This window comes from Siphateles boraxobius, unplaced genomic scaffold (assembly GCF_051911475.1).
Source record: "Siphateles boraxobius isolate OS27281-9 unplaced genomic scaffold, OSU_SipBor_1 6, whole genome shotgun sequence".
NCBI lineage: Eukaryota > Metazoa > Chordata > Actinopteri > Cypriniformes > Leuciscidae > Siphateles > Siphateles boraxobius.
In genome coordinates this window covers 26,380,782-26,406,469 of record NW_027509186.1, presented here as the reverse complement: position 1 = coordinate 26,406,469, position 25,688 = coordinate 26,380,782, and the positions used below count along the sequence as shown (strand labels likewise).

General features: G+C 44.6%; 1 protein-coding gene across 3 annotated transcripts in view; it reads left to right on the top strand.

The window, feature by feature from the left end:
- grik4 (glutamate receptor, ionotropic, kainate 4) overlaps positions 1-25,688 on the top strand; it is a 454,446-nt gene that overhangs the window by 291,784 nt on the left and 136,974 nt on the right. For all 3 annotated transcript variants that reach the window (XM_077208503.1, XM_077208502.1, XM_077208504.1), the window contains exons 4-5: positions 2,564-2,728; positions 13,334-13,431. In XM_077208503.1, coding sequence (XP_077064618.1) covers positions 2,564-2,728; positions 13,334-13,431 — 263 coding nt within the window. The remainder of the gene's footprint in view (positions 1-2,563; positions 2,729-13,333; positions 13,432-25,688) is intronic.

Sequence of the window (25,688 nt, the reverse complement as noted above, 5' to 3'; positions counted from 1 at the left end):
TACCTATCAAATAAAGGTCAAAACACACAAGAGTTTCTGTCTTTTTGGAACTGGGGTGGTTTTTGTGGCCTCAGGTTTGAATTGACCATATCCATTCATATCCAGTTTTCCAATCTTTAACGTTGCAATTTCTTGGCTTGTTTCATTTAATTTCAAATAAAAGTCCAGAAGCATGTCATGTAGCTGAGGTGCTCATGTTTTGAGTTAAAGATTTCAGTCTGGTCTGCGCCATAATTAATTTCATAATATTTTACATTGCAGTTTACTGTCCATCTTCACTTACCTATCAGTCAAAGGCCAGAAAGCCCAAAAGCTTCTGCTATTTCAGAGTTGTGGTGCTCATATTGGAAAAACAGGTTCGAGTCTGACCTGTCAGATTCCCCAATTTTTTGTTTAATTGTATGTCTGTCTTCTTACAAAAAGGTAGTATAAAAAATATATACATTTACACATACAATTGAATTTAAACACATTTATACCATAACCGTCAGCCCTGGTATCAATGTACATTGCACAATGTGTTTCATGCCCCGGCACACGCTGCTGCTCACCATCGATTCCTCTAAAAGGGTCAGCAGCTGAGCCAAGACTGGAAGATTGAATAGAACCTCGGCTGCAGCGGACCTCCAGACTGCTCCGAGTCTAATACCGCAGTGCCTTTAAAATGTCATTGCCCCGCAACAGATCTCCCTATCTGATATTTTTACCCTGCACTAGGATTCCATTTAGCTCTGGCAATTCCAGTTTCTTGCTTTGACATCTACATTTGTGACCGCGGCTTTGGGACAAGAACAGAACCCCAGGGCTCAGTGCGGGGCCAGTGTTTCCATTTGGCGCTCTTTGTTGTCAGATTTAGGGGTAAATGCTGGGAGAATTGCCCAGTTTTAGCTTTCTCCACTTGTGCTGTGGGAAACACCCTTTTGCTATTGGCTGCGACAGAGATGAGGGGGTGTGGGAAGATGATTTAGCTTAGTGTTGGAGATGGACAGTCTTATGTATGGGCAGCCAGTACTGAAATTACCATCTTTTCTTGCAATCATTTTTGTGGAGGATGACTATTTTAATGCAAATGAATGAATGCTGTAGTAATGCATTTCCCGTGGACATTCACCATGACAGGTAATACGGATGGGAAAACGTCTGTAATTAATGTGGCTTTCCCCCTAAGGTAACAGTGCATTAATTGATAAATAGGCTGCTACTTTTTTTTGTGTGTGTGTGAGTTTGTGGGAAAGACAAAAATCTCTGTTTTCTCCTCGAAGAATGCATTAGCTTAAATTGGACCCCTGTATATAGTAATTTAATTGCTTTTTACCCAAAATCACATTAAAATTGCAGTGTGTGTCTTAACTGCCATCACTGCTCTGCCGCAAGCGAATACGTTTAATCTCATTTACAACATACCGCAGATCTCCATTTACCATCTCTAAACAAACATCTCGATATTTATGGCAGTCTTAAGTGGATTGTTATTTATAATGCCCTTTTTAATAGGAAGACTCTCACGGCTGATTCGCTCTTGTTTGAATTAAATCATTAAAGCATTCTGAATCGCAGAAGTTTCATTTTTTGCATTATGAAATTTGTATTTGTTTTCTTTATGATTGTACAGTCAAAGAATAAGAGGTTTGTGCTTACTTCCACTGGAATATTTAGCATGTTCTCTTCTAGCATACTGTTCTTGTCAGGGTTTGACAACTGGCATTGAAAAAATATTGCACAGTTCAGTCATGTCACAAAATCAGAGTCACTGAAGAGCTAATTATGTATTGGCTTACAGAATGGTGGCAAAATACACCATTTCAATATGCCAGCCTGACAGGTAACAGAAATATCACAAGGATAGTTTCAAAATAGGTTGACATTCATCAGAAGGGACAGACGCTCACCTATCGTTGTGTTGATGTGATGTCAGGGGCTTGCATAAAGCTTTCTTTCTGCAGTTTTGTTTAAACAGCAGGACTTCTGTTATTGAACTGGTGTCAGACATCATTAGACTTTACTCGCATTAAATATTACGGTGATAAAAATGTAAATGGTATTTGCTTTACATACTGTAGATTTTAATATCTGAACATCAGATTCTGGCTGAGGCATATATTGTTGCTAAGCAAGTCAACTCTCAATGGACTAGTCTAATTCAAAGCAGATTGAACATGATATGTCTTCACGAAAGTGGGCGTACTTACAATAATAGCCCTAGTGACTATAAACATAGTGCAAGGATATTGTCTCTTTATTTTGCAACATTCTGATAGAGTCATTCTATATGCTACGCAAGCAAAACAGCTATATGGAGCACTTGTGTCGGCCTTGTAACAAACATGTCAAAGAACAGCATTAATCTTGTCTACTGTAAGCGAAGTGATGAATGCGCTTTTAATATGCGCACGAGACGACCCAGACACTCTTGTTTCTACATTCCCATGATTCCTCATTGTGTTGAATGATTTCTGTGGCTTCTTGAGGGTTTCTTAATCTCTTTTGTCATAGTTCTGATTGTCAGAATATCTTCTTTTCTCACTTTCTGGGTCGTTCTCTGTCTCCTTGAACTATTTCCCAGCTGCCATTCTTGATGACCCAATGGAGTGTAGCCGCGGGGAGCGATTGGCCATCACTCTGGCGAAAGAAAGCATCAACCGTTCCAGCAACCGCTCCACCACAGGCAAACTGGAGGTGGATATCTTTGAGCTGGTCCGAGACTGTGAATTCGATACAGGAGAAACTAGTGAGTATTCATATATATTATAACATTTCAGAGGTGCACTCAGTAGTTTTACATTCAGTGTAATTTTCATACATTACATCTAAATAAATGTATAATAGTTTAATATATTTTATTAAATAGTTTTATTTTGTGTTTTTATGTATATTTTAATATATTATATTAGTCTATATTCAATTAAATAATATATTAAATGGTACTTTTTTGAGACATAAACATAAAAGTTTGCACCCTTGCATTTTTACAGATGAACAGGCAGTTATAAAACAAGCTGCATGCTGTATTTGTCCGATCAATGCTGTTAACCTCATAAATATGCAAATAAGAACATTAACCTAGGTTTACAAGTGTACAGTGTCAAATCTCACAACCTTGCAGCCCGGAATTAATTACTAACTAAAGTATGAATAGTGGGAAATATGTATAGTGGGAATAGTGGGAAATAGTGGGAAAAATAGTGGGTGGTTAATATGGCAAAAATATAAGATGATATGCATGTGTGTCAGTACATTTGCATTTTTGTTCTTACTTTTAATGACAAAAAATAAAATAATAAAATAAAATAAGTGAAATAAGATTGGCCTAACTTTGGCCTAAATGGTCTGTCATAGTTCCCTTTCAAGGGAACTCGAGCTGCGTTGAGACGCGGTGGGAACGCTCTGCGTGATTGCGTCGTGAAGCACGTGTATAATCAGTCCAATGGAAGAACGAGACGTCACCGGCGGTGACGTCATAGACCAGGAAGCTATAAAGCACACCAGAAATCAGACCGCGACAGCTTCTGTTGCCTTCAGCAAGCGCTCTCTGTATACTGTCCTTGTCTATTTATTGTTGTCTGTCACAAGCACATTATCTATCTATATATATATATATATATATTATGGCGAAACAAGAATTCAAGCGTTGTGTTGTCCCTTGCCCTCGTTTCATCACGGGTGGGGACACACATCAGCTTTGTGTTGCTTGTTTGGGAGTGGAGCATGCCCAGTCAGTTCTCGAGGGAGCTGACTGTGAGCATTGCGAGAAGCTGTCCGTGAGGACGCTCCGCTCTCGCCGGGCGTTCTTTGAGGAGGACGGTTCGGTTCGCGCTCCCCGGGGTGCGGGTCCCGCTGCTGCCGAGGCACAGCGAAGGCTTTCATCTTGGGGTTCGCATATGGATCTAGTAGCGGGGCTTGAGACGGGCCCAGCCCTTTCTCAACCCTTACCTGCTGGATCCGGTGCCTCTGCCCAGGAAGGAGCCCGCGCTGCGGCTTCTCCTTCCCAGGTTGGGGCACCATTGTTGCGGCTATCCAGTTCTGAGGATCTGGATGTCGTCAGTGTTGATATGGGGGATGTTGAGTTTTCGCCAGCTCATGCCTCCGATAATGATGAGGAGCTTATGGAGGTTTTATCTCGTGCTGTAGCTAGATTAAATATTGAATGGCCAGCCGATGATTCTTTGAGTGTTACTAGAAAAAGTTTATTAGATGAAAGATTTTTACCATCTAAAACACAGCCTCCACGTCGGGGACTCCCGTTTTTTCCCGATCTCCACAATGAGGTTTCGAGATCGTGGAATAAACCGGCGTCATTCAGAGTATTTAACCCACAAACTTCCTGTTACAGTAATGTTTTGGGTGCATCTGATTATGGTTATGTTAAGGTGCCTCGGGCTGAAGAGACGCTCGCGAGCTATCTCTCTCCCGAGTCATCGTCATCATTAAAAACCCCGACGTTACCCACCAAGCCATTAAAATCTACATCTTCGCTGGTGGGTAAAGCTTATTCGGCAGCAGGTCAGGCTGCGTCATGTCTGCACACTATGTCTATACTGCAGGCATACCAGGCTGATCTGCTGAAGGATATCGATGAACGTGAGGAAGTCAGCGCTGACGCAATTTGAGAATTGCGTCGCGCAACAGACCTGTCTCTCCGGGCCACCAAGGAGACGGCCAAATCAGTGGGCCGTTCTATGGCAGCCCTGGTGGCCACGGAGCGGCATCTTTGGTTAAATCTGTCTGATATAAAGGATAAAGATAGGTCTGTTCTTCTGGACGCGCCACTGTCACCTTCAAGTTTGTTCGGCGACGCTATCAACTGTGTCGTCGATAGGTTTCAAGAAACGAAAAAACAATCGGCTGCGTTCCAGAGGTTTCTTCCTCGACGTTTCAATATCCCCGAGACTGCTGGGCGAAAAATGATTATTAAATCCGAGCAGTCTCATCCGAGTACAAGCTCCTCACAGCACAGAGTGCATCAAAAACAGAGCGTCGCCACTCGGGCTCCTCCAAAATCTGGGGAATCTGGGTGGCGGTCGCAGTCCAGGCCAGCTAGGGGTAGGCAAGATCTGAGGACTGTCATCTCTAAGAAGGCTTGGGCTAAGAAGAAGTCCTGACGCCCAAGGCGTCAGGCTTCTGAGGGTGGTCCCCTCCGAGGAGGGACGATTTCGAGAAATCGTTCATCCTCGGCACCCTCTGGGGGGCGATTCTCTGAGGAGAGTCGCAGCGCTGCCACATCGGTTGTTCCCTGCCGGTTCGCCGCTTCAGGGCACCGAGGTGTCAGCGTCCCCATACGATTCTCCGAGGAGGATCGTAGAACGGTCAGTTCGGTTGTTCCCTGCCGGTTCGCCGCTTCAGGGCACCGAAATGTCCGTACAACCGAATCCCGAGGCCAGTCTCGAGAGACTGGTCCCCTTAGTAGAATTTCTGGCAGCGTGGAAACTACTGCCAAATATTTCTCAGTGGGTCCTGCATATAATAGAAAAGGGTTACAGAATTCAGTTCGGTTCTCGTCCGCCCAGATTTCAAGGGGTCCTTCCCACAGTGGTGGACCCAAGGCAGGCTCGGGTCATGGAACTAGAAGTACTGACGCTTCTGCAAAAAGGGGCTATAGAAAGGGTTTCTCCTCCCAGCAGAGAGTCAGGGTTTTACAGCCGTTACTTCATCGTTCCCAAGAAGGATGGGGGGTTGCGTCCTATTCTAGATCTGCGTCAGTTAAACAGCAGAGTTCAGAAACTCAAGTTCAAGATGCTTACACTCAAACAGATTGTATCACAGATTCAGTCCGAGGACTGGTTTGTCACAATAGACTTGAAGGACGCTTACTTTCATGTATCCATTCATCCTCATCACAGGAAGTTCCTGAGGTTTGCTTTCGGGGGCGAAGCATACCAATATCGGGTCCTTCCATTCGGCCTAGGTTTATCACCCCGCACCTTTACGAAATGCGTGGATGCAGCGCTGGCTCCTCTGAGACTCCAGGGCATTCGCGTATTAAACTATATCGACGACTGGTTGATCCTGGCTCGTTCCGAGCAGTTGGCAGTTCGGCATCGAGATGTCGTTCTGTCTCACTTAAAAAGGTTGGGGTTGCGGCTAAACACCAAGAAGAGTGTGCTCCTCCCAGCCCAGAGGACCACTTTTTTAGGGGTGATGTGGGATTCGACAACTATGCAAGCACGATTGTCTCCAGCTCGTATTTCTGCGATTCTCACAGCCATAAATATGGTAAAACTAGGCCAGTCACTCACTGTGAAACAGTTCCAGAGACTGGTGGGTCTCATGGCAGCTGCGTCCAACGTAGTTACTTTTGGCCTTCTGCACATGAGACCCCTGCAGTGGTGGCTCAGGACCAAGGGGTTTTCTCCGAGGGGAAATCCGTTTTGCACGATCAAGGTCACGCGGCTATGCCTACGTGCCTTGGTCATGTGGAAGAAACCTTGGTTCCTCGCCCAAGGCCCAGTATTGGGGGCTTCTTGTCGACGCGTAACGCTATCGACGGATGCTTCCCTCACAGGCTGGGGGGCGGTCATGAGTGGCCGCTGGGCGACAGGTGTCTGGCAGGACCATCAGCTTTCGTGGCATATAAACCGACTAGAGATGATGGCGGTATTTCAGGCTCTCAAATACTTCCTGCCAGACCTGAGAGGCCATCATGTGCTCGTCCGCACAGACAACACATCGGTGGTCTCTTACAACAACCATCAGGGGGGTCTGAGGTCATTATTATTATGCAAACTGGCTCATCAGATCCTCCTATGGGCCCAGGGAAAAATACTGTCACTCAGGGCAGTTTATATTCCAGGGTATTTGAATGTGGGAGCAGATATCCTGTCAAGACAGGGGCTGAGGCCCGGGGAGTGGAGACTTCACCCCGAGGTGGTGGAGCTCCTATGGGAGAACTATGGTCAAGCTCAGATAGATCTTTTCGCATCTTACGATACAACCCATTGTCCGCTTTGGTTCTCCCTCACATATCCAGCTCCTCTCGGACTGGACGCTATGGTACAGGAGTGGCCGAGGCTGCACCTGTACGCATTCCCCCCGATATCATTGGTTCCGGGAGTTCTGGAGAGGGTTCGCCGGGAGGGGGCTCATCTATTATTAGTAGCCCCGCACTGGCCGACCCGAGTGTGGTTCTCGGACCTAGTGTCCCTTCTGCACGGCTCTCCCATGGAGATTCCTGTCAGGGGGGACTTGTTATCTCAAGCAGGGGGCACGATATTTCACCCTCGCCCGGAGTTGTGGAAACTGTGGGCTTGGCCTCTGAGGGGGCCCAGCTCTTAGAATCCGGTCTCTCGACTGAGGTCGTTGAGACCATCCTTCAATCCAGAGCTCCTTCCACGAGAAAACTATATTCATTGAAATGGAAATTGTTCTCTACATGGTGTGGAGAACGTTTTTTAAATCCTGCTAACTGCCCGGTTGGTACAGTTCTCGATTTCCTTCAAGACCGTTTCTCTGCTGGATTATCTCCCTCCACCTTAAAGGTGTACGTAGCGGCTATATCTACTTATCGCTCCCCTTTGGGGGCTTCTTCTCTTGGGAGAGATCCTCTTATTACTCGTTTTCTCCGTGGTACACTGAGGCTTAGGCCTGCATTGCACTCTAGAGCACCGGCTTGGGATTTGGCCATTGTACTTGAGGGTCTGGCCCTGGCTCCCTTCGAGCCTTTCCTTAGAAAGAAGTCCGAGAAGTTCCTTACACTAAAAACTCTATTTCTTCTCGCTATTTCTTCTATCAAGAGAATTGGAGATCTGCAAGCCCTGTCGGTGGCTCCTTCATGTTTGGAATTTGCACCTGGTATGGTGAAAGCATTTTTACACCCTAGGCCGGGTTACATTCCTAAGGTCCCCACTAATGTGGCGGGCCCTATTGTGCTGCAGGCTTTTTGCCCTCCACCTTTCGTTACCCCAGATCAGGAAGGTCTCAATCTGTTATGTCCCGTTAGGGCTTTGGATGCCTATGTTCACAGAGCTGCCCTGTGGCGTAGATCAGAGCAGTTATTTGTCTGCTTCGGTTCAACCAAGAAAGGTTGCCCTGCATCTAGACAGGTAATGAGCAAGTGGGTAGTTGAGGCTATCTCACTTGCTTATGAAGCGGCCGGACAGCTCTCACCTATGGCTGTCCGCGCCCATTCTACTAGGAGTATGGCTGCCTCTAAAGCTTTAATTTCAGGGGTTTCCCTGCAGGACGTTTGTAATGCGGCAGGCTGGTCCTCACCGCATACATTTGTCAGATTCTACGACCTAGACCTCTCCACTCCCGGGGCTAGGCTGCTTGTTTCTTAGTGTGCGCAAGGACTCCACACAGAACGGGCATTTCTCATTATGGCGTAGTGGACATGGGGTTCCCACCGCGTCTCAACGCAGCTCGAGTTCCCTTGAAAGGGAACGTCTCAGGTTACGTATGTAACCCTGGTTCCCTGAGAGGGAACGAGACGCTGCGTTCTCCTGCCATACTTCCTGCATGCCCTGATCGACTTGCTTCAGGCCTTTTCAGAAGCTGTCGCGGTCTGATTTCTGGTGTGCTTTATAGCTTCCTGGTCTATGACGTCACCGCCGGTGACGTCTCGTTCTTCCATTGGACTGATTATACACGTGCTTCACGACGCAATCACGCAGAGCGTTCCCACCGCGTCTCAACGCAGTGTCTCGTTCCCTCTCAGGGAACCAGGGTTACATACGTAACCTGAGACGTTTTTATTTTTTATTTTATAACCTTGTAATTGTAATTTTTAAAATAGGGGAAATAGTTTAGCTGTATTGCTCAGTGATTTGCAAAATAGTTTTTTAAAATCCAAGATTTAAAAGAATTGTGATAAGATCGTGGATCGTGAGTTTAGTGTGTGTGCGCTTCGGGTGTACATGCTCAGAAAAGCATGTAAATAAAACTTTAAACCTACCCTACCTACTCCTGCGTTGCTAAACATGTGATATGAATGTGTGTCACATTGTAGCATATGTTGGACAAAGCGTATGTTATAGCACAATATTACAAATTCTCTTCCAAAGCAGATCGTGGAGACAATTGAATCATTCATGATCTAGTTTAAAGGGATAGTTTACCCACAAATGAAAATTCTGTCATCACTAACTCGCCCTCATGTCATTTCAAACCTGTATCACTTTCTTTCTTCTGAGTAAAGTCAATGGAATCCAGTGTTGTCTGGACCCCAACATTCTTCAAAATATCTTCTTTCGTGTTCCGTTGAAGAAAGAAAGTCCCTCAGGTTTGAATCCTCATGAGGGTGAGCAAATTATGACAGAATTTTCAATTTTGGGTGAACTATCCTTTTAACCAATTGAATTCAGGTGCAATAATTCAATAATATAAATATACTAGGAACTGTGATGCAGCCGTTTCTTATACCATACATTTGTTTTATTTTAGTTTGAACATTCTTTGGCTTTAACTTTCACAGCTGTCCTTTAGCTTCACAGCGTGAATAATGATCTCTTAACCACGGGGTTGCAGGTATTATAACGATTCACAGATAGAGGCAAATTGTGAAATAATTGTGTCCTCGCGACTGGAGGGCATTCCTCCTACAAAAAACATGCACTGAATACTTACTAAAAGAGCAAAATGTTGTTTTGTATTTACTTGCGAGCACATCTCTGACGTATTGTTTTCATTTATATCTTATAAAGAAAAATCATTTTTTTGGTAACTTTTATAATTGCCTTGTAAGTGCCTATGCGTAATTAGTGTGTCTATCAGTTTCATCTCTCCATATGTTCTTGGCTGGGAGCAGATGATGTTTTTTTTTTTTTTAAAGGAACCATTATATGATGGCAATTAAATTAACCTGTCATACTCATGATGCTTTCTGAGTCAATAGGTATGCAGGCATTTATTAGAATAATTTTTGTTTCCTTGGTTACTGCACTCTCATCGGCCAGCAAATACTCCATAAACAAATTAACACATTAGAAGACAGTTTTGTCAGACATATTTTATTTACACTATTAAACTCCAATAAGAATTGGTGTCTTTATCAATTTTTATCTTTATCAATCTGAATTGCTTGCTTATTTGACAAAAGTACTTACTTGATTAGTGACCTAGAAATTTGAAAGCAGAATCTGAAATATGCTTCATTTTTGTCATAATATTTTTTATTTTATTTTATTTTACATCATAACAACATTTATTTTGGTTTTACATTTTTGCAAAATCACTTATTTCTTTATTTAAATGATCAGCATAACAATTTAGTTGAAAATTTTGCCTGAATTTCCTTTTGCTTTAATGACCGCAGCAAGCAAGCTGCATGAACTCCACAAATTTTTGTAAATCCTGATGATTATATGATCCAACATGATTTGAGATGATCAATGAGTCACATGATCAAAGTCAAAAAGTATCTTATTTTATTAGTGACCTAGAAATTGTGCCGAATCTCAAACATGCTTTATTCATTATAAAACACAACATTTTGTTTTAAATTTTACAACATCATAACTCTGTCTGTCTGTTTATTTCCTGGTTTAAATTCCATTTTGAATCCCGGCTCAGACTTTTGAACTTCACTCTGCCTTTAAAATTGAAACCGTCAGTCAGCTGGTTTCAAACGAGTAGTCCTTTTACTTTAACAGCTGCCAGTCAATCTCTGTGTGCTTTTCTTACACTGAGGCCCTAAATTTAATAATGCTTCCCTTCCGAATCCTGAATCAAATAAGGTTGGGGAGAACAAAATAGAGTTGCTCACTCACAGGGATATTAAACATGAATGAGGTTCATTGTTGTCAATGAAAGGACGACACTAAAGTCAGGAGAAGACGAGCTGTAAATTAAACAATCAGAACTGTTGAGACAGGATGATGAGCCACTTCTGGTTTCCCTGCATGGGCGTATGAGGCCGCACCATTAAAACCCCTCCTGATAGATATAAACAGCTGTCTCTCTCTCTCTCTCTTAGGTTGCACAAACCTGCTAATTCAGCATTGTAATAGCTTGCAGAATGCAGGATTGAACTAGAAACGGATCAGTGACACTCCCAGGAAGCGAGAAATGTCACACCGCCGCTACCTGCCCTACTATACTCCCGTCTGAAGTCGCTGAAGCCTGCATCTTCCCAGATCCCACATTGTGTGTGGTCTGCATACTAATATGTGTGATCTGAAGTGAACAGAGACGCACTTAAACCAACCACAATCTATGTTGCTTACTCAAACCACATGGATTCATTGTCCTTTTCCAGACCAGCCATGCAGGAGAGTCATGCCAAAAGATTCAACTCTAGTCAGTCATAACTGTGAATCACCTGACCCCCCTGACTCATAATACACACTAGGGTTAATAACTACTTGCCGTATGATCTGTTCATGCAAGACAATCGAACAGATGTGCATTGCTCAGATGGCTATAAATTAGATTGAGATGGCAATGTTAACAAGCTAAGTTACATAATGCCTCATTTTGTTTCCAAAGACTTTTCAAAACAACCATGACTGTTGCACAGGTGTCTGTGTACATAAGTCAGACACAACAATCCATGGCGCTTTACTCGTTGTCTCTAGATTATCAGTAAATTATGGAGAAAATGCTTCTTATTGCATCATTTATGCAATCATATCTAGATGGGTTTTTTAGTTCATTTAAAAAAAATTAAAAAAACATCTAAGTTCATTTAAAAAAAAAAAAAACATTGTTTCATGGAGTTTAATTACCAGTGAAGCTCAAGCTTTGTTATTTGATATTTCATTATATGTCCTTCAAATAGGATTTACTTTGATAAGTTCCAATTTTAAAAAATAAATAATGGATTTTTTTTCAAGAAAATAACAAAGAAATGATATAACAAAATGACCAATATTAAATATTCTTCACTCTTTCTAGGTCACTAATCAAATAAGATACTTTGCGACATTGATAATGTGACTTTTTGTACAGACAGTCAGATGTTCTTGCTTCCATTGAAGCTCAAGATGCTCTTTGGATCATTCCTAAATTACGCTGGAGAACATGATCATCAGGTTTTACACTAACTTGTTGAGTTCATGAAGCTCAAGTTCATTTTCAATTCAACTTTTCACAAAAAATTATGCTGATAATGTCAAGACTGTTGAACACCACTATACTGTATGTATAAATAATTTTAACAAAGGTAAGTTATTTGGAGTTGTTTGCTGGAATTTGATCATCATGAGGGATAGTGACAGACTTTGTCAAAAAACAATTGAAACCCCTATTTAGAGGAATAGCAATGCATCTGACTACACAGCAAGGTTGACATGAATTCATGAGGGCATCTGTCCTGCTACATTTGATTTCCGAACTGAGAACAGTTGACCTGCAGAATTAACACTAATGTACTCACTGTAGCAATGTGTAGTAAGCCTAAAAATGCAGCTCATCGCCATTCAGGGCAGTGCAGAGATGTGCTCGCAATTTATTATGGGGGGACGAGTAGCAGAGGTTTCCGTGTCTTCATTTGCATTGGTTACAATGGGATTGAGTTCAAGAAGTCTCTGCGTCTGCTGGTGCTTTGTTATAACATTGTTTTCTGTATAAAATTGTTCCTCTTTCCTTTTTCCCCAGCATGCCCTGCTGAAGTGGTCTGAGCACCAATATCTTATAGCTTATACACTACCCACACCATCATAATTAAAACAGGAAAAGATTATAAACCCATGTGAAATGACACTCTGTTAGAGTTCAGACCGATGCCCTGTGCGTGTGCTGGAGAGTCAGAAACAAATCTATCTCTCACTCCTCCTCCTGCACCTAATCACAAATATAATTTCAGGACACACTTCACTCAAAGGTCACTTAATAATAAAATGTAATTTTGTGTTAGAGACTGAAAAAGAGCAGATTAATAAGAGGGCTAAGCTTCAGATAGGCTAGATTTTGATTATATTGAGCTCTTTAAGAAGCTCCCTTAAAAGGGAATTATTTGAGTTTTGTTAGTAATTTTAGAACAGATTGAATGGATACCAAAGGGTCAGGTTTTGCCTGATTAGCATGGCCCATTAGCCACTGCTGGTAGATGCAGTAACTGCACCATCTGGACCCAAAAAAACATATTTCTCTATTGAAGGTCTTTCCGAAGTAGCCGTGTATTGTAATGGAATACATCTGTTTGCAAGCCACATATAAACTGCAATTGTATCATTACACTATAGTAGATGAGTGCCTATTAAACATCACCTGCACACGCCAGACAACTGGCATTGAGATGAATTGGTATGAATCTTTGTACTCTTTACTTTATCTGGGTATTATAGACTTCCATCCTTGAATGAAAATGGGGCAGCAGAACTCTTGGCATCTTGCATCTGGCTTTCCTTCTGCTCTCTGTCTGTAATAAATGACAGTTGGTCTTTCTCTTGCCTATTGACAGTGTGCCAGATCATGTCCAAGGGGGTTGTGGCAGTCCTGGGCCCCTCTGCCAGCCCGGCATCCAACTCCATCATCAGTAATATCTGTGGTGAGAAAGAGGTGAGTGCTGGCATTGGCTCTCTTTTGTCATCAGTGAAACATACCAAGTAATCATTCATATCATTACTGTAATGACCAGAGTGTTCAGCAACACGCTCTAAAAATGATCCCCAACCACGGCGGATGAACACAACGACCAGAGAGCGAGTGTTATGCTATGACTACAATGTGCTGCTCTAATTAATAAACACATAAATGATTATTGACACATCGTGCTCAGCAATCACACTGTTCTGAAGTCAAACTTTCCTACAAGCATTTGTTCTGCCGTCGGCAAACATGAAGGGTAATGCGAACGGACAAAATAAATGATTAAGGGAAGAATTAAATAACGTGGATTAACAGAGAATTTATATTGATTAATTGTCGCCATGACGCAGACTGAATTGTTTGGGGCAGTTTGTCACTCTGTCAGACAGTAAAGGGAAACTTTTGAACACAGAGAACAAAAAGAAAGCTGGATGAAGTGGAATATTTATCTTCAGTTACTTGTAACTGCAAACTGCAAATCTTAATTCCAGTTGTCATATGTATATACTTTAATGCAATGTTGTCTCAAATCCCCGATTCTAAACAGTCTAGTGCTGGGGCTGATGTGATATTATATTTGGATTTTCTTCTAAAGTAGCAGTCGGGAATATATTACAATCGCACAGGTAATGAATAATGCAGATTGAAACAAGTTTACTGTGCGTACTCAACTGACTAAGCATCACTCCTTAATGTCTTCATAATTCATAATCAGTGGCAACTCGCCTTCCAAAGTGAGCAACGAGCATAAATATTCATAGTCACATCTTATAAATGACTGCTTAGGTCATAGATGAGGGCTTGTGTAATGAAAGTTTAAACTTTTACATCAGCTATAATACACCTTGATGAATATTTATAATGCTGACATTTTATTTGTTTTCAGGAGCTGTTATTTGTCTTGTCTCTGTGTGATGCAGGTCATGGTTTGGCTAGCTCTGCGGAGGTTGTTTAGCTGATTTGGGATGATGAAATGGGGGGTCAGATACTCTCTGTCCCCTGTGTATGGGGAAAGGTCATTGTGCTCCTGTTATTGTGTTTTAAAAAAATGGTATGTCTATCTCTAATGGTCTAAAGGGAGGAGGAGTGTGTGTGTGTGTGTGTGTGTGTGTGTGTGTGTGTGTGTGTGTGTGTGTGTGTGTGTGTGTGTGTGTGTGTGTGTGTGTGTGTGTGTGTGTGTGTGTGTGTGTGTGTGTGTGTGTGTGTGTGTGTGTGTGTGTGAGGAAGGAGTTTGTAGTTTGGCAAGAAGATCTATGCTTCTTCGGGATGTTGGAAGGGATGATTTCAAATGTAGGTGAAACGTCTCGGTTACGTATGTAACCCTCGTTCCCTGAGTAGGGAACGTCTCGTCGGAGGAGTTTCCAACGAATTGGAATCACGCTAGGGAGACCAACTGCCTTCGTGTGAACTAAAACAAGCCAATAAACATTGGCATGCAAGATTTGCATTCCGCGCGCCGCCTACCAGTGCGGGTATAAAGCGGAAGCAAGCGCATACACATTTGCTTTTCGCTGAGGAGCCGGACGGTGTCCAGTCCTCCGCGAAGGTACAGCAGCATGGCGACGGAACGAGACGTCTCCGTTCCCTACTCAAGGAACGAGGGTTACATACGTAACCGAGACGTTCCCTTTCGTGGGAACTCCTACGTCTCGTCGGAGGAGTTTCCAACGAATTGGGATCCCTAACAAAACGCCATGGTGCTGGCCCCTTCCGGCGCCCAGCTTAGCTACCTTCGGTCAGACAATAAAACAGCCTGCAGTGGGTCGTGTCCGGAGAGGCAAACAGATCTATCTGAGCGGCTCCGAAGATTCCCCAAATCAGCTGGACCACCTGGGGATGGAGTCGCCATTCTCCCGGAAGAGGCGGCTGCCGTGAGAGCTCGTCGGCTACACGGTTGAGCGCACCAGGGATGTGAATGGCCCGAAGCGACCTCAGATACTTCTGACTCCATGGGAGGAGATGGCGGGCGAGTCCGAACATACGACGGGAGCGTAGACCACCTTGACGGTTGATGTACGCAACGGTCACAGTGCTGTCCGTACGGACCAGTACATGTTTGTGTAGAAGCAGCCCCTTGAGGCGGCACAAGGCTAAGCGTACTGCTTGCAACTCTAGGCAGTTGATGTGCCAATGCAGTTGAGGCCCCGTCCACAGACCTGAAACTGCATGCCCGTTGTACGTGCCCCCCCACCCGTTGGCAGAGGCATCTGTGAAAAACACAGCATGCCTGGACACCTGGACTAAGGGAACTCCGGCCCGTAGAAACACAGGGTCCGACCAAGGAATGAAGGTTTGGCGACAGTGCGGGGTAATGTTGACCCGGAACGTGCCGCTCCGCCACGCCCATCTCGGGACTCGATCGTGAAGCCAGCGCTGAAGCGGTCTCATATGAAGCAGGCCGAGCGGCGTTACTGCGGCTGCGGCTGCCATATGCCCCAGGAGCCTCTGAAACTGTTTCAGTGGGACCGCAGACTTGCCTTGAAAAGACTTGAGGCAATTGAGCACTGACTGGACGCGCTCCTCTGTGAGGCGCGCAGTCTGACTGACCGAGTCCAACTCCATACCGAGATAAGAGATCCTCTGCGTGGGGCAGAGTTTGCTCTAGCCCCAGTTGACCTCAAGTCCCAATCGGCTGAGGTGCTGGAGCACAAAGTCCCTGTGTTCGCACAACAGATCTCGCGAGTGAGCAATTATAAGCCAGTCGTCGAGATAGTTGAGAACACGAACGCCATGTTCTCTCATGGGAACAATGGCCACCTCCACGACTTTCGTGAAGACACGGGGCGACAGGGCCAAGCCGAAGGGTAGGACCTTGTACTGATATGCTCGACCCTCGAACGCAAACCGAAGAAACGGTCTGTGACGAGAAAGAATCGAGACATGAAAGTTCGCGTCCTTCAGGTCGATCGCTGCAAACCAATCCTGGGGACCGATGCATTCGAAAATGCGTTTCTGCGTGAGCATTTTGAACGGGAGCTTGTGTAGGGCCCTATTCAAAACTCGCAGGTCCAGGATCGGCCGTAACCCACCGCCTTTCTTGGGTACAATGAAGTAAGGGCTGTAGAACCCAGACCTCATCTCGGCTGGAGGGACCGGCTCGATCGCGTCCTTCGCCAGCAGGACGTCGATCTCCTTCGTAAAAACATCGACACTCCACACACTGGTGAAGCGGATGCCCCTGAACTTGGGAGGCCTGCGGGCAAACTGAATTGCATAGCCGAGCCGAATGGTACGAATGAGCCATCGGGACGGTCTCGGAAGCGCTAGCCAGGCTTCGAGAGACCGTACCGACGAGCCCACGCGAACCACCGACGTACCCGCGGAGGGGCAGCAAGGTGGAAGGCAGGGACCGGACTCCGGAGGCATTACTGCGGCCGAGAGAGGGGTCTGGGTGTGCGGGGCAACACCTACCTGCTTCCACCGGGGGACAGGCAACAGGGAAGGCCCGGAGGCGTTCAGCTGCTGGCTGTCCCGAGGCGAAGGAAGGAGGGGAAACGGGGAGGGAGGCCCGGAGGCGTCGTATCCCGATTTCCGCACCTCCTTGCCCAGCGGGAGACGAGAGCGACGAGGCTGTAGCGGCGTCACTGGCGTTCGAGCGCTGGGGTGAGGGAAATGAGAGCGGCGAGGCAACGTGGCGGCGCACACTGTCATTCTGACCCTCTTGGACGGAGGAGACTGGGAGCGGCGAGGCACTTGGCCGACCTCGGCTGCCAGACTCGATCGTGAGTGACCCAGAGGAAGTAGAAACTGCTCTTTTATTGAAACTTTGGGTACCGCTGACCGCGTGGTCAGAAAGAAAAGGAAAAAAAAGATTCTCCGCCCGCCCCTCCTCCGGGGGAAGGAGAGAAACAGAGGTTCCCTCCTGATGAGCAGCCACTGCATCCTCTGGGTCGCCCGTCTCAGGGTCGCTTGCCTCTCCTCTTCCCGGGAGGTTTAGACGACTCCCGAGCGGGCTGGGCAGCTCTCTTGCGGCCGGCACCCTGCTGCCTAGGGGGCTGCTGCCTAGGATGGGCAGGGGTGGAGGCGGCGGCAGGAGCGCGCCCTCGGCGACGAGCAGCCGGAGGCGCAGGCGACGGGGACGGGGCAGCAGCAGGCCGTCTCCGAGGCATGATGTTCTTGATAACCTCCGACTGCTTCTGGGCGGCGGAGAACCGTCGCGGAAGAGGCCACCCAGGGATATGGGTGAGTTCAGGAACCTGGACATGTCTGACTCACGCATATCGGCCAGGGTGAGCCAGAGGTGTCGCTCCTGGACCACCAGCATGGACATCGCCCGACCCAGGGAACGTGCGGTGACTTTCGTCGCCCCAGAGGGCGAGGTCCGTCGCCGTACGCAGCTCTTGGAGCACCCCTGGGTCGGTACCACCCTCCTGCATGTCAGAGAGCGCTTTGGCCTGGTGGACCTGGAGAAGCGCCATGGCATGCAGGGCAGAAGCAGCTTCTCCGCACGCGCTGTAGGCCTTTCCAGTCAGACTGGAAGAGAACCTACAGGCGCGGGAGGGGAGCGTGGGGGTACCCCGCCAGGGGGACGCAGTTTTAGGACACAACTGCATCGCTACTGACCGTTCCACTGGGGGGATGTCCACGTATCCCTTCACTGCCCCGCTACGAGAGTGGTGAGGGAGGAGGAGGGAGTCGATCTGTGTTTGCCGCCAGAGGGGCCATCCATGACCTTGTCACCTTGTCATGCACTCCCGGAAAGAAAGGAACCGGGGCGGGGCGCTGAGAACCAGCACGAGCCGCCCCGAGATACCAATCGTCGAGCCGCGAGGGATCGGGACGCGGTGGAGGGTTCCACTCGAGCCCGATACTCGCAGCCGCCCGGGAAAGCATAGCGGCCATTTCCGGATCCGGCTCGGCTAACGCTACCACATTTGTCATGAACATGTCACAATGCAAACTAAATGGCTTTAAAATAGATTTCATGTGTTTCTTTAAGCAAAATATAACCTATTTCTTCTTTTTTTATTTTGGGGTTGAATATTACGTTCTTCACAGGTTTCGTGAGATTCACCCTTGTACAATTGAATTTTACTTGTTCTGTATGAACATATTAATTTCCCCCAGTGTGTTTGCCCTGCCTAGATTGCAAGCTTGCATGTTTGTAATATGTGAGAGGTCTATATTGTTCAGTTTGTATTATCTGTATTTCTGTACACACAGCTGCTCTGAGACAGTTCGGTCTGAAGATAGAAGGAAAGTACAAGATGAACCTGTACTCGTTTCATTATCACGACTGCTCTTTCACTCATGTAATGCAATGATGGAGTTTCCCATCTGGCTTAGAAAGAAAAGACAAATCTGCTGTGTGGGTCTGGAGTGTGGCTTTTGACTTGTTTGTTCACAGCATGCTGTCACTTTCCCTTCTCAGAGAACATATTTTATCCGACATCAAGTGATGTTTTTAAAAACAGATAATGTAAACAGTCTAAGTGATTTTGCTTCTTGTAAGTCAAGTACAGGAATATTTCGGCAAACAAGAGTTGTTGACTGTAGTCCATATGTTTCCCCAGGGACCTTGAGGTTCTGCTATAAAATTACATAGTTATTCAAGTCAGTCACTAGAGAAAAATATGTACTTGTAGGACAAAAAAAGGTGAACGGAAAAGAGGTTTTCCTCTTATTTCTCATAAATATGAATGATGTGTTTGTAGTACAGAGAGTGTAGCAGATGAGAGCTTCAGGAGCCAGTAGCAGCACAGCTGTGCTTAAGGCTGCGGCCTTTGAACCTGAATGACACGCGTATGGGACCTAGGTGAGGGAGAAAGGCCCGTCCTAAACCCCAGAGCACAACAGGCAGAACTTCCTGTGGAGCCTGCTGAATACATTAATATGAAAGATTTCTATTCACGTGTTGAAATTCAAATCAAATTGTTGCACCTTATGGCTACTCTGTGCCACAGTGGTGATGCTGATTTTTATTTATCATTATTTATTCTGTAGTATTTGTGTAGTTTTTCAGAAATATTTTTCCCCCGTTTGCTTTTGCACCTGTTGAATGAGAAATACAGCAGCGGCTGTATTTGTGGAAATCTAGGTTTCAAAAAACAAAGGTTTGTATTTGAACAAATTTAAAACAAGAAATGTTCTTACGTGATGTTACTTGAGAGAATTATTTAACAGTTTTTTGTATTTTTGCAAATTTATAACAAAAGTTGTTACAGTACATAATGCTTTTGTGTTTGTACAAACTTAAAAAAAATGTCATGATACTTTACATAACAGAATGTTTTTTGAATTTGTACTAATTTAAAACGTTGCATTGTGTTTTCAGCTAAATTTGTTTTCATAAACATCTATATTCATGGCAAGTTTATTCAAACATACATATAAAATTAAATAAACCATAATTAAGCTTCTCCCTAGTATTTTATTATAGCTAACTAACGAAATGTGAACATTGGATAACTTTCCAGAGGTAAAAGCAACGTTAATTTTATATTTTTACTTAAAATAATAACTATAACTTTTACTCCACAAATCCAAAAACATTATTGTGTCATCAACTAATAGACAAAAAAAACTTTGCTATTCAACATAATACAATGTTATAGATCACTATTTTTCAGAGACACAAAATAAGATTAATTAACCTTCAAACGGTTTTGACTGAATAATTGATTCAGGGGTGATTCATAGGCTTAAATAGAGCCTGCTTTAACGTCACTATTTTTTAACTCTTAATGTGTTATTGTTGCGTTAACTTCGACGGCCCTGAATTCAACACAACAGAGATTTTCTTCGCACACAGTATGAGTTGCAGTCTGACACATTTTTGCACTGGATATAATCTGCCGGTGATCATCAGCTGTTGGCCAATAGTGAAAATAGAAGCATTTTCACTAGTGGTTTCAGATTTTTGAACCCTGCTGTATAATCAAATTATGGTAAGCGGTCATCTCGGTTTGCTGCAGTCTCTCAGGTTATCACTGATTGATTACATATTAAATTAGAATTACTCCACTTGGTCAAGCATGAATAATGAAGTATAAGCAGCGGTCCACAACAGGGAGCCACACAGGAGCACCGGTGTGAGATTAAGCCAGGAGACTCTACCTGGAAGCTCTGTTTATTTGTAGCTAGGTGTCTTTTTTTGGCAGGCTATTTTGGGCTAGACTTTGTTCCAGGCTTGCCAGCGTATGGAAGTGGACCTAGCATGCTGTGTTTGATCCTGAATGCTGTAATTTTGCTAGTTATCAAAGCTTCAGCCCACCAGGAGTCTTCATTTACAGCAGTCACTCTGCAAGAGCTGTTTTTCACCGTCCATTCCTTACCTCTCTCTCCTTCTCTTCTCCCTCCAATTCACTTTCTGCATCTTCCCATATTTCCTTTGCTGCGTGTTTTGGAGAATCGCTAGTGTTGTGATTTGTGCCAGTAACTTGCCATTACTGTGATTTGTGTACCGTATTGTAAGCTTAAGCAAGTAACCATCTGCCCAGAACGTAAGTGTATGTAAATGTAAAACACCCAAATCAGTCCTCGCTTCAGGTTGGATGTGATTCCTGGATGATGAATCCGACAGAAGAGGGGTGAGAGGTCAGTCGTGGTGATTAAGCAATGAAAACATTACTGGACCGTATACAGCGGCGAGACTCTTAATGGCATATCTCTTCAGACCTCATTGGCTTAAATGATGTATAACTACAGCACTGCTGATCCCTCAGCGTTAAGTGCTATAAGCGCTAATGTTGTGCTCTATGGACAGATGAGCACTGACAGGAGAACAGGCGATATGTTTGACAAAGCACTCCAGATTTGCTGTCAAATACCGTTCTTTCCATCAAAATGTTGCTGATTCTTGTGGCTGTGCTCAGGGATCTATGAACCTTAAATCTGTGAGTCTTATGGGTTTTATGACTACTTTAACATCCAAAGTAATTTGATGCGGCTTCTTTAAATAATTGTGAGCTGCTTTTGATGCAGTGGTCAAATTAAAATTAATGAAATTCATAGCAATCAATTCATAAACAGTGACCTCATAAGTATTTGAGTGTTAGATAACAAAATATCAAACGAAGTGGCACCATAAACAGCGTTGGGCACAAGTGTACATCGATATATCACTTCATATGAAGTAGAGAGGGAAATTTACTTGAGTACTTGAATTATGACTAAAATTAATGTGGTGGAAAGGATTTTTTATTTAGTATAAATTTAGTATAACTAAATCATGTTTACTTCAGAAATCTATGACTCAGTTTAGGAGTTTTGAGAATGGCAAGTTATATTATTTAAATATGCAATATGGTAATTTAAATGAGATTTATACACAGATTTATACACATATTCCACATATTACTGAATGTACAGTATGTCATCCTTCTACAGATATTTTTCTGTAGACCTGCTCAGTGTGTAGGGAGCAATGCGCACTGCACAGGGACCCTGTGAATCAAAACGCAGCTTGCATGAACTTGAAAGAAACTGACTTGTTACATCCCCTAAAAACGACCTTGGAACAAGATAGTTAAAGTAACTGAAAATGTCTCCAAAATGTGATGTTATGCTGCCGTCATTCATGCTATTGAAAATATCTTAAATACGTAAAAAGTCGTAAAATGCCCTCTTAAGTCATATTTACTACTGGGAAACTCTGAGATAACTCTGATTTTCTGAGTTGGGCAGGCCATAAACTTTAAACATGTTGAAGGGGAGAACAATTGCTGCTGTGTTTGGAATTCTTCATTAGTTTTTTTCCAAAACAGCTACATCACCTTGTCTCGTCGTTAACGTACTGAATATTAACATATATGAATAACCATTTGAAGAAATGTTTTATACACTTTGAAAATAGAATGGATTTGACGTAAATTCCAGAATAGTCAGCAAGCTGACTATCTAGATAGTGTGGTGAATGTTTATATGTTTGTCAACAAATGGGATGTTACATTTTATTTGAAATGAAATATCTTCAATACATTTAGGCTTTAATAAGATTTACCCAAGAAAAAGGCAAGAATAAACCTGGTGTCCTCCATGATTCATATTCTTTCCTACAACCAAGCACTTCAGAAGTAGGAAGTATGAAATTTCCAAAAGCACATGAATGCAGCATTAGTCACACTAGTTAGGAAATATGCAGCATGTCATTGGGTAGTACCTTTAAAAGGAAAACTATGTAACTTATTCACAGAAAGTGCATAATAGTACCTTTGGGTTGTAATATGTACCCTAATATGTACCCTTAAGGTACTACCATGTACCTTTTAGGTCTACTTTTTTTTTTTTACAAAGTTGCCTCCCAGCTGTTGTACCACTACAGGTTTTTTTTGTTTGTTTTTTTCACTTTTCTGACAGTGTAGCAAATGTAATCTAATTTGTTTGCCACTTGGTTTGATATTTGTATGTAATGCAATGACATTTAGACATTGTAATGTATATGTACTATAAAGAACTAACTGGCAAAAAAATAACAGCATCCGCACATTGCATTGGACACTTTAACTGTGTAACCTTGTTGATTATGTATACTTTTTTGTGCAGTCTACTTTTGAGTTGCTCTTGTTTCATCGGTGTGGACATTCTAACGGCCCCAACCGATTGTGAAAACGCACAGAAAGGTTCCAGATTGGCATCAGCAGCGACTCGTTGGAAAAAGGCTAAAAAGTCCCTTTGGTACTGTCACGAAGGGGGAGGAGGTGACATTTCCAGAAGTGAGGGCCTTGTGAAAGTGGATGATTGTGTCACAGTATGCCTGTATCGCTCTTCTTTCGTCATGCAAACAAAACACAGGTGGCGCGTCCTCATTCTTCTGATGATAATTAGGGTAACACAGCTGTCGGCGGCACCTCTGCTCACCTCTCTTTTGCTGTGCAATTGATCTGTCACGCCGAGGGACACCAACGCAACTGAATTTACACCAACCGACCTGAGCTCTCTTTATTCCTTGCTAAATGGATGTGCGCAGTGGCACTATGCCTCTCAAGACCCCTCCTGGCTTCTTTCAAAGCCTTTTCAAATTCAATTCATCCTTTTGTTTCTAATATGATTAATGTGCAAAAGACACTCGACCAGAATTCCATTGTCTCTTTGTTCTGTGGTCATCCATGGTGTAGTGCTGTCTTTTTGTGGAGGTGTGAATGAATCAGGCTTTTCCACCCCAGCTGAGGCCATCGGCACCGCAGAGTGGAATTATTCATGGCCTTCATCAAGTCTGCAAACAAATCCCTGGGCAGCCATGAGCGCTCTCTTAACGAGTCATGCATTTTGTTGTGTGTTATTACAGCACATATCCCTGCTAAATATTTAAGTGTTCACAATGTGCTCTAATTTGTGGAAGCCTGTTTTTGACTCAGATTAAAGAAGTAAAAAAGGTAATTGTGACTTGTATTTCTCACAGTTTGCAATTGTGAATTTTTCTTGTAATTGTGACTTTCTTTCCCTCAATTGCAAATTTATTTCTCTCATGATTGTGATGTTTTCCCCCCTTGTGACTTTATATTTTACAATTGTGACTATATCTCTGAATTGCAGTATATTTAACTCTTAAAAGGGTCATGAATCGAGAAACGTCTCGGTTACATATGTAACCCTCGTTCCCTGAGTAGGAAACGGAGACGTTACGTCGGACGACGACGAATGGGGTTTCGCTTAGATGGCCTATCGACTTGGCAAAGAAATGCCATGGGTCTGCGGAATTTGCATAGCGTATCTCTGCCTTACCTCGTGGGTATACAAGGAGGACGCCGGCAACATGCGGATATGTTTCTTCGCTGAGGAGCCGAGACTGAACTCGATCCCTGCGGTACAGCGGAAGTGGCAGGAAGGCGTAACGTCTCCGTTCCCTACTCAGGGAACGAGGGTTACATACGTAACCGAGACGTTCCCTTTCGTTGTCACTCCGGGTTAAGTCGCATGACGACGAATGGGGTTACCAGTCTAATCAAGCCACCATCACAGCTGTCTTCCAGTGCCCCGCGTAAATCTGAGATCCCTGTCGTGAGACTAGCACGGACGAAGGACTTCTATTTAGCACAGGCATACCGAGGTACACTGGGGAGCATATCCCATAGCTTAGAGGAAATATGCAATTATTGCCATCCCAATTATTGCCATTATTGAGGGGGGGGGGGGGGGGGACAATATACATATGACCCGGAGGGATGCATATGGAGAACACTGGGGTGTCCAGCCGCAGGTGGAATATTTCAACCCTTGGGGTGGCAAGGTGGCTTGCCAAGGGAAAGACACATGCTGAGAGAGGCTTACAGTGGAAATACACATGTGGGGGTCGCTCAGAGCAGGGACCATGCACACGGGAAGCACCTAGCCGACGCGCAGGCAATAGACACTGGCGCCGACGTCAGGAGTGCTGGAGGAACTCAGGGCTTTCGGGGAAGCTCACCTGAGGAGAATATCGCACGTATCCAGTCCGTGGAGTGGAATGGCGAGCAAGCGAAGACACCTGAGCGGGTCCAGTACTAGCTGGTTGAAGCGAGTACATGAGAGGACAATGGCTCCACTCGGAGATTATAGAATCTGGCGAATGTGTTCGGTGTCGCCCAGGCTGCAGCTCTGCAGATGTTTGTTAGTGAGGAGCCATGCGCTAGAGCCCAAGAGGACGCCACACTCCGGTGGAGTGGGCAGTCACATCAAAGGGGCACGGTCGACCTTGCTGTTGGTATGCCAAAGCAATGGCGTCCACTATCCAGTGAGACAACCTATGCTTGGAGAGAGCCTTTCCCTTCAGCTTCCCACCATAACAGACAAAGAGCTGGTCTGAGGTCCTGAAACACTGCGTTCTGTCTACATAGGTGCAGAGAGCACGTACTGGACAGAGCAGTGCCAAGGCGGGGTCTGCCTCCTCCAGGGGCAGCGCTTGCAGGTTCACCACCCGGTCCTGAAGGGAGTGGTAGGAACCTTGGGCACATATCCAGGCCGGGGTCTCAGGATCACGTGAGAGTAAACCGGCCCGAATTCCAGGCACGCTTCGTCAACGGAGAATGCGTGCAGGTCCCCTACCCTCTTAATGGAGGCCAGTGCAATCAGGAACACTGTCTTCATTGGCAGGAACTTAAGCTCCACTGATTGCAGAGGCTCAAAGGGAGCACTCTGCAGGGCAGTTAACACCACTGAGAGGTCCCAAGAGGGAACGAGAGGAGGGCGAGGAGGATTCAGTCTCCTCGCTCCTCTCAGAAACCTGACGATCAAGTCGTGCTTTCCCAAGGACTTACCTTCAACAAAGTCGTGCTGTGCGGCAATGGCGGCGACATAGACTTTTAGGGTGG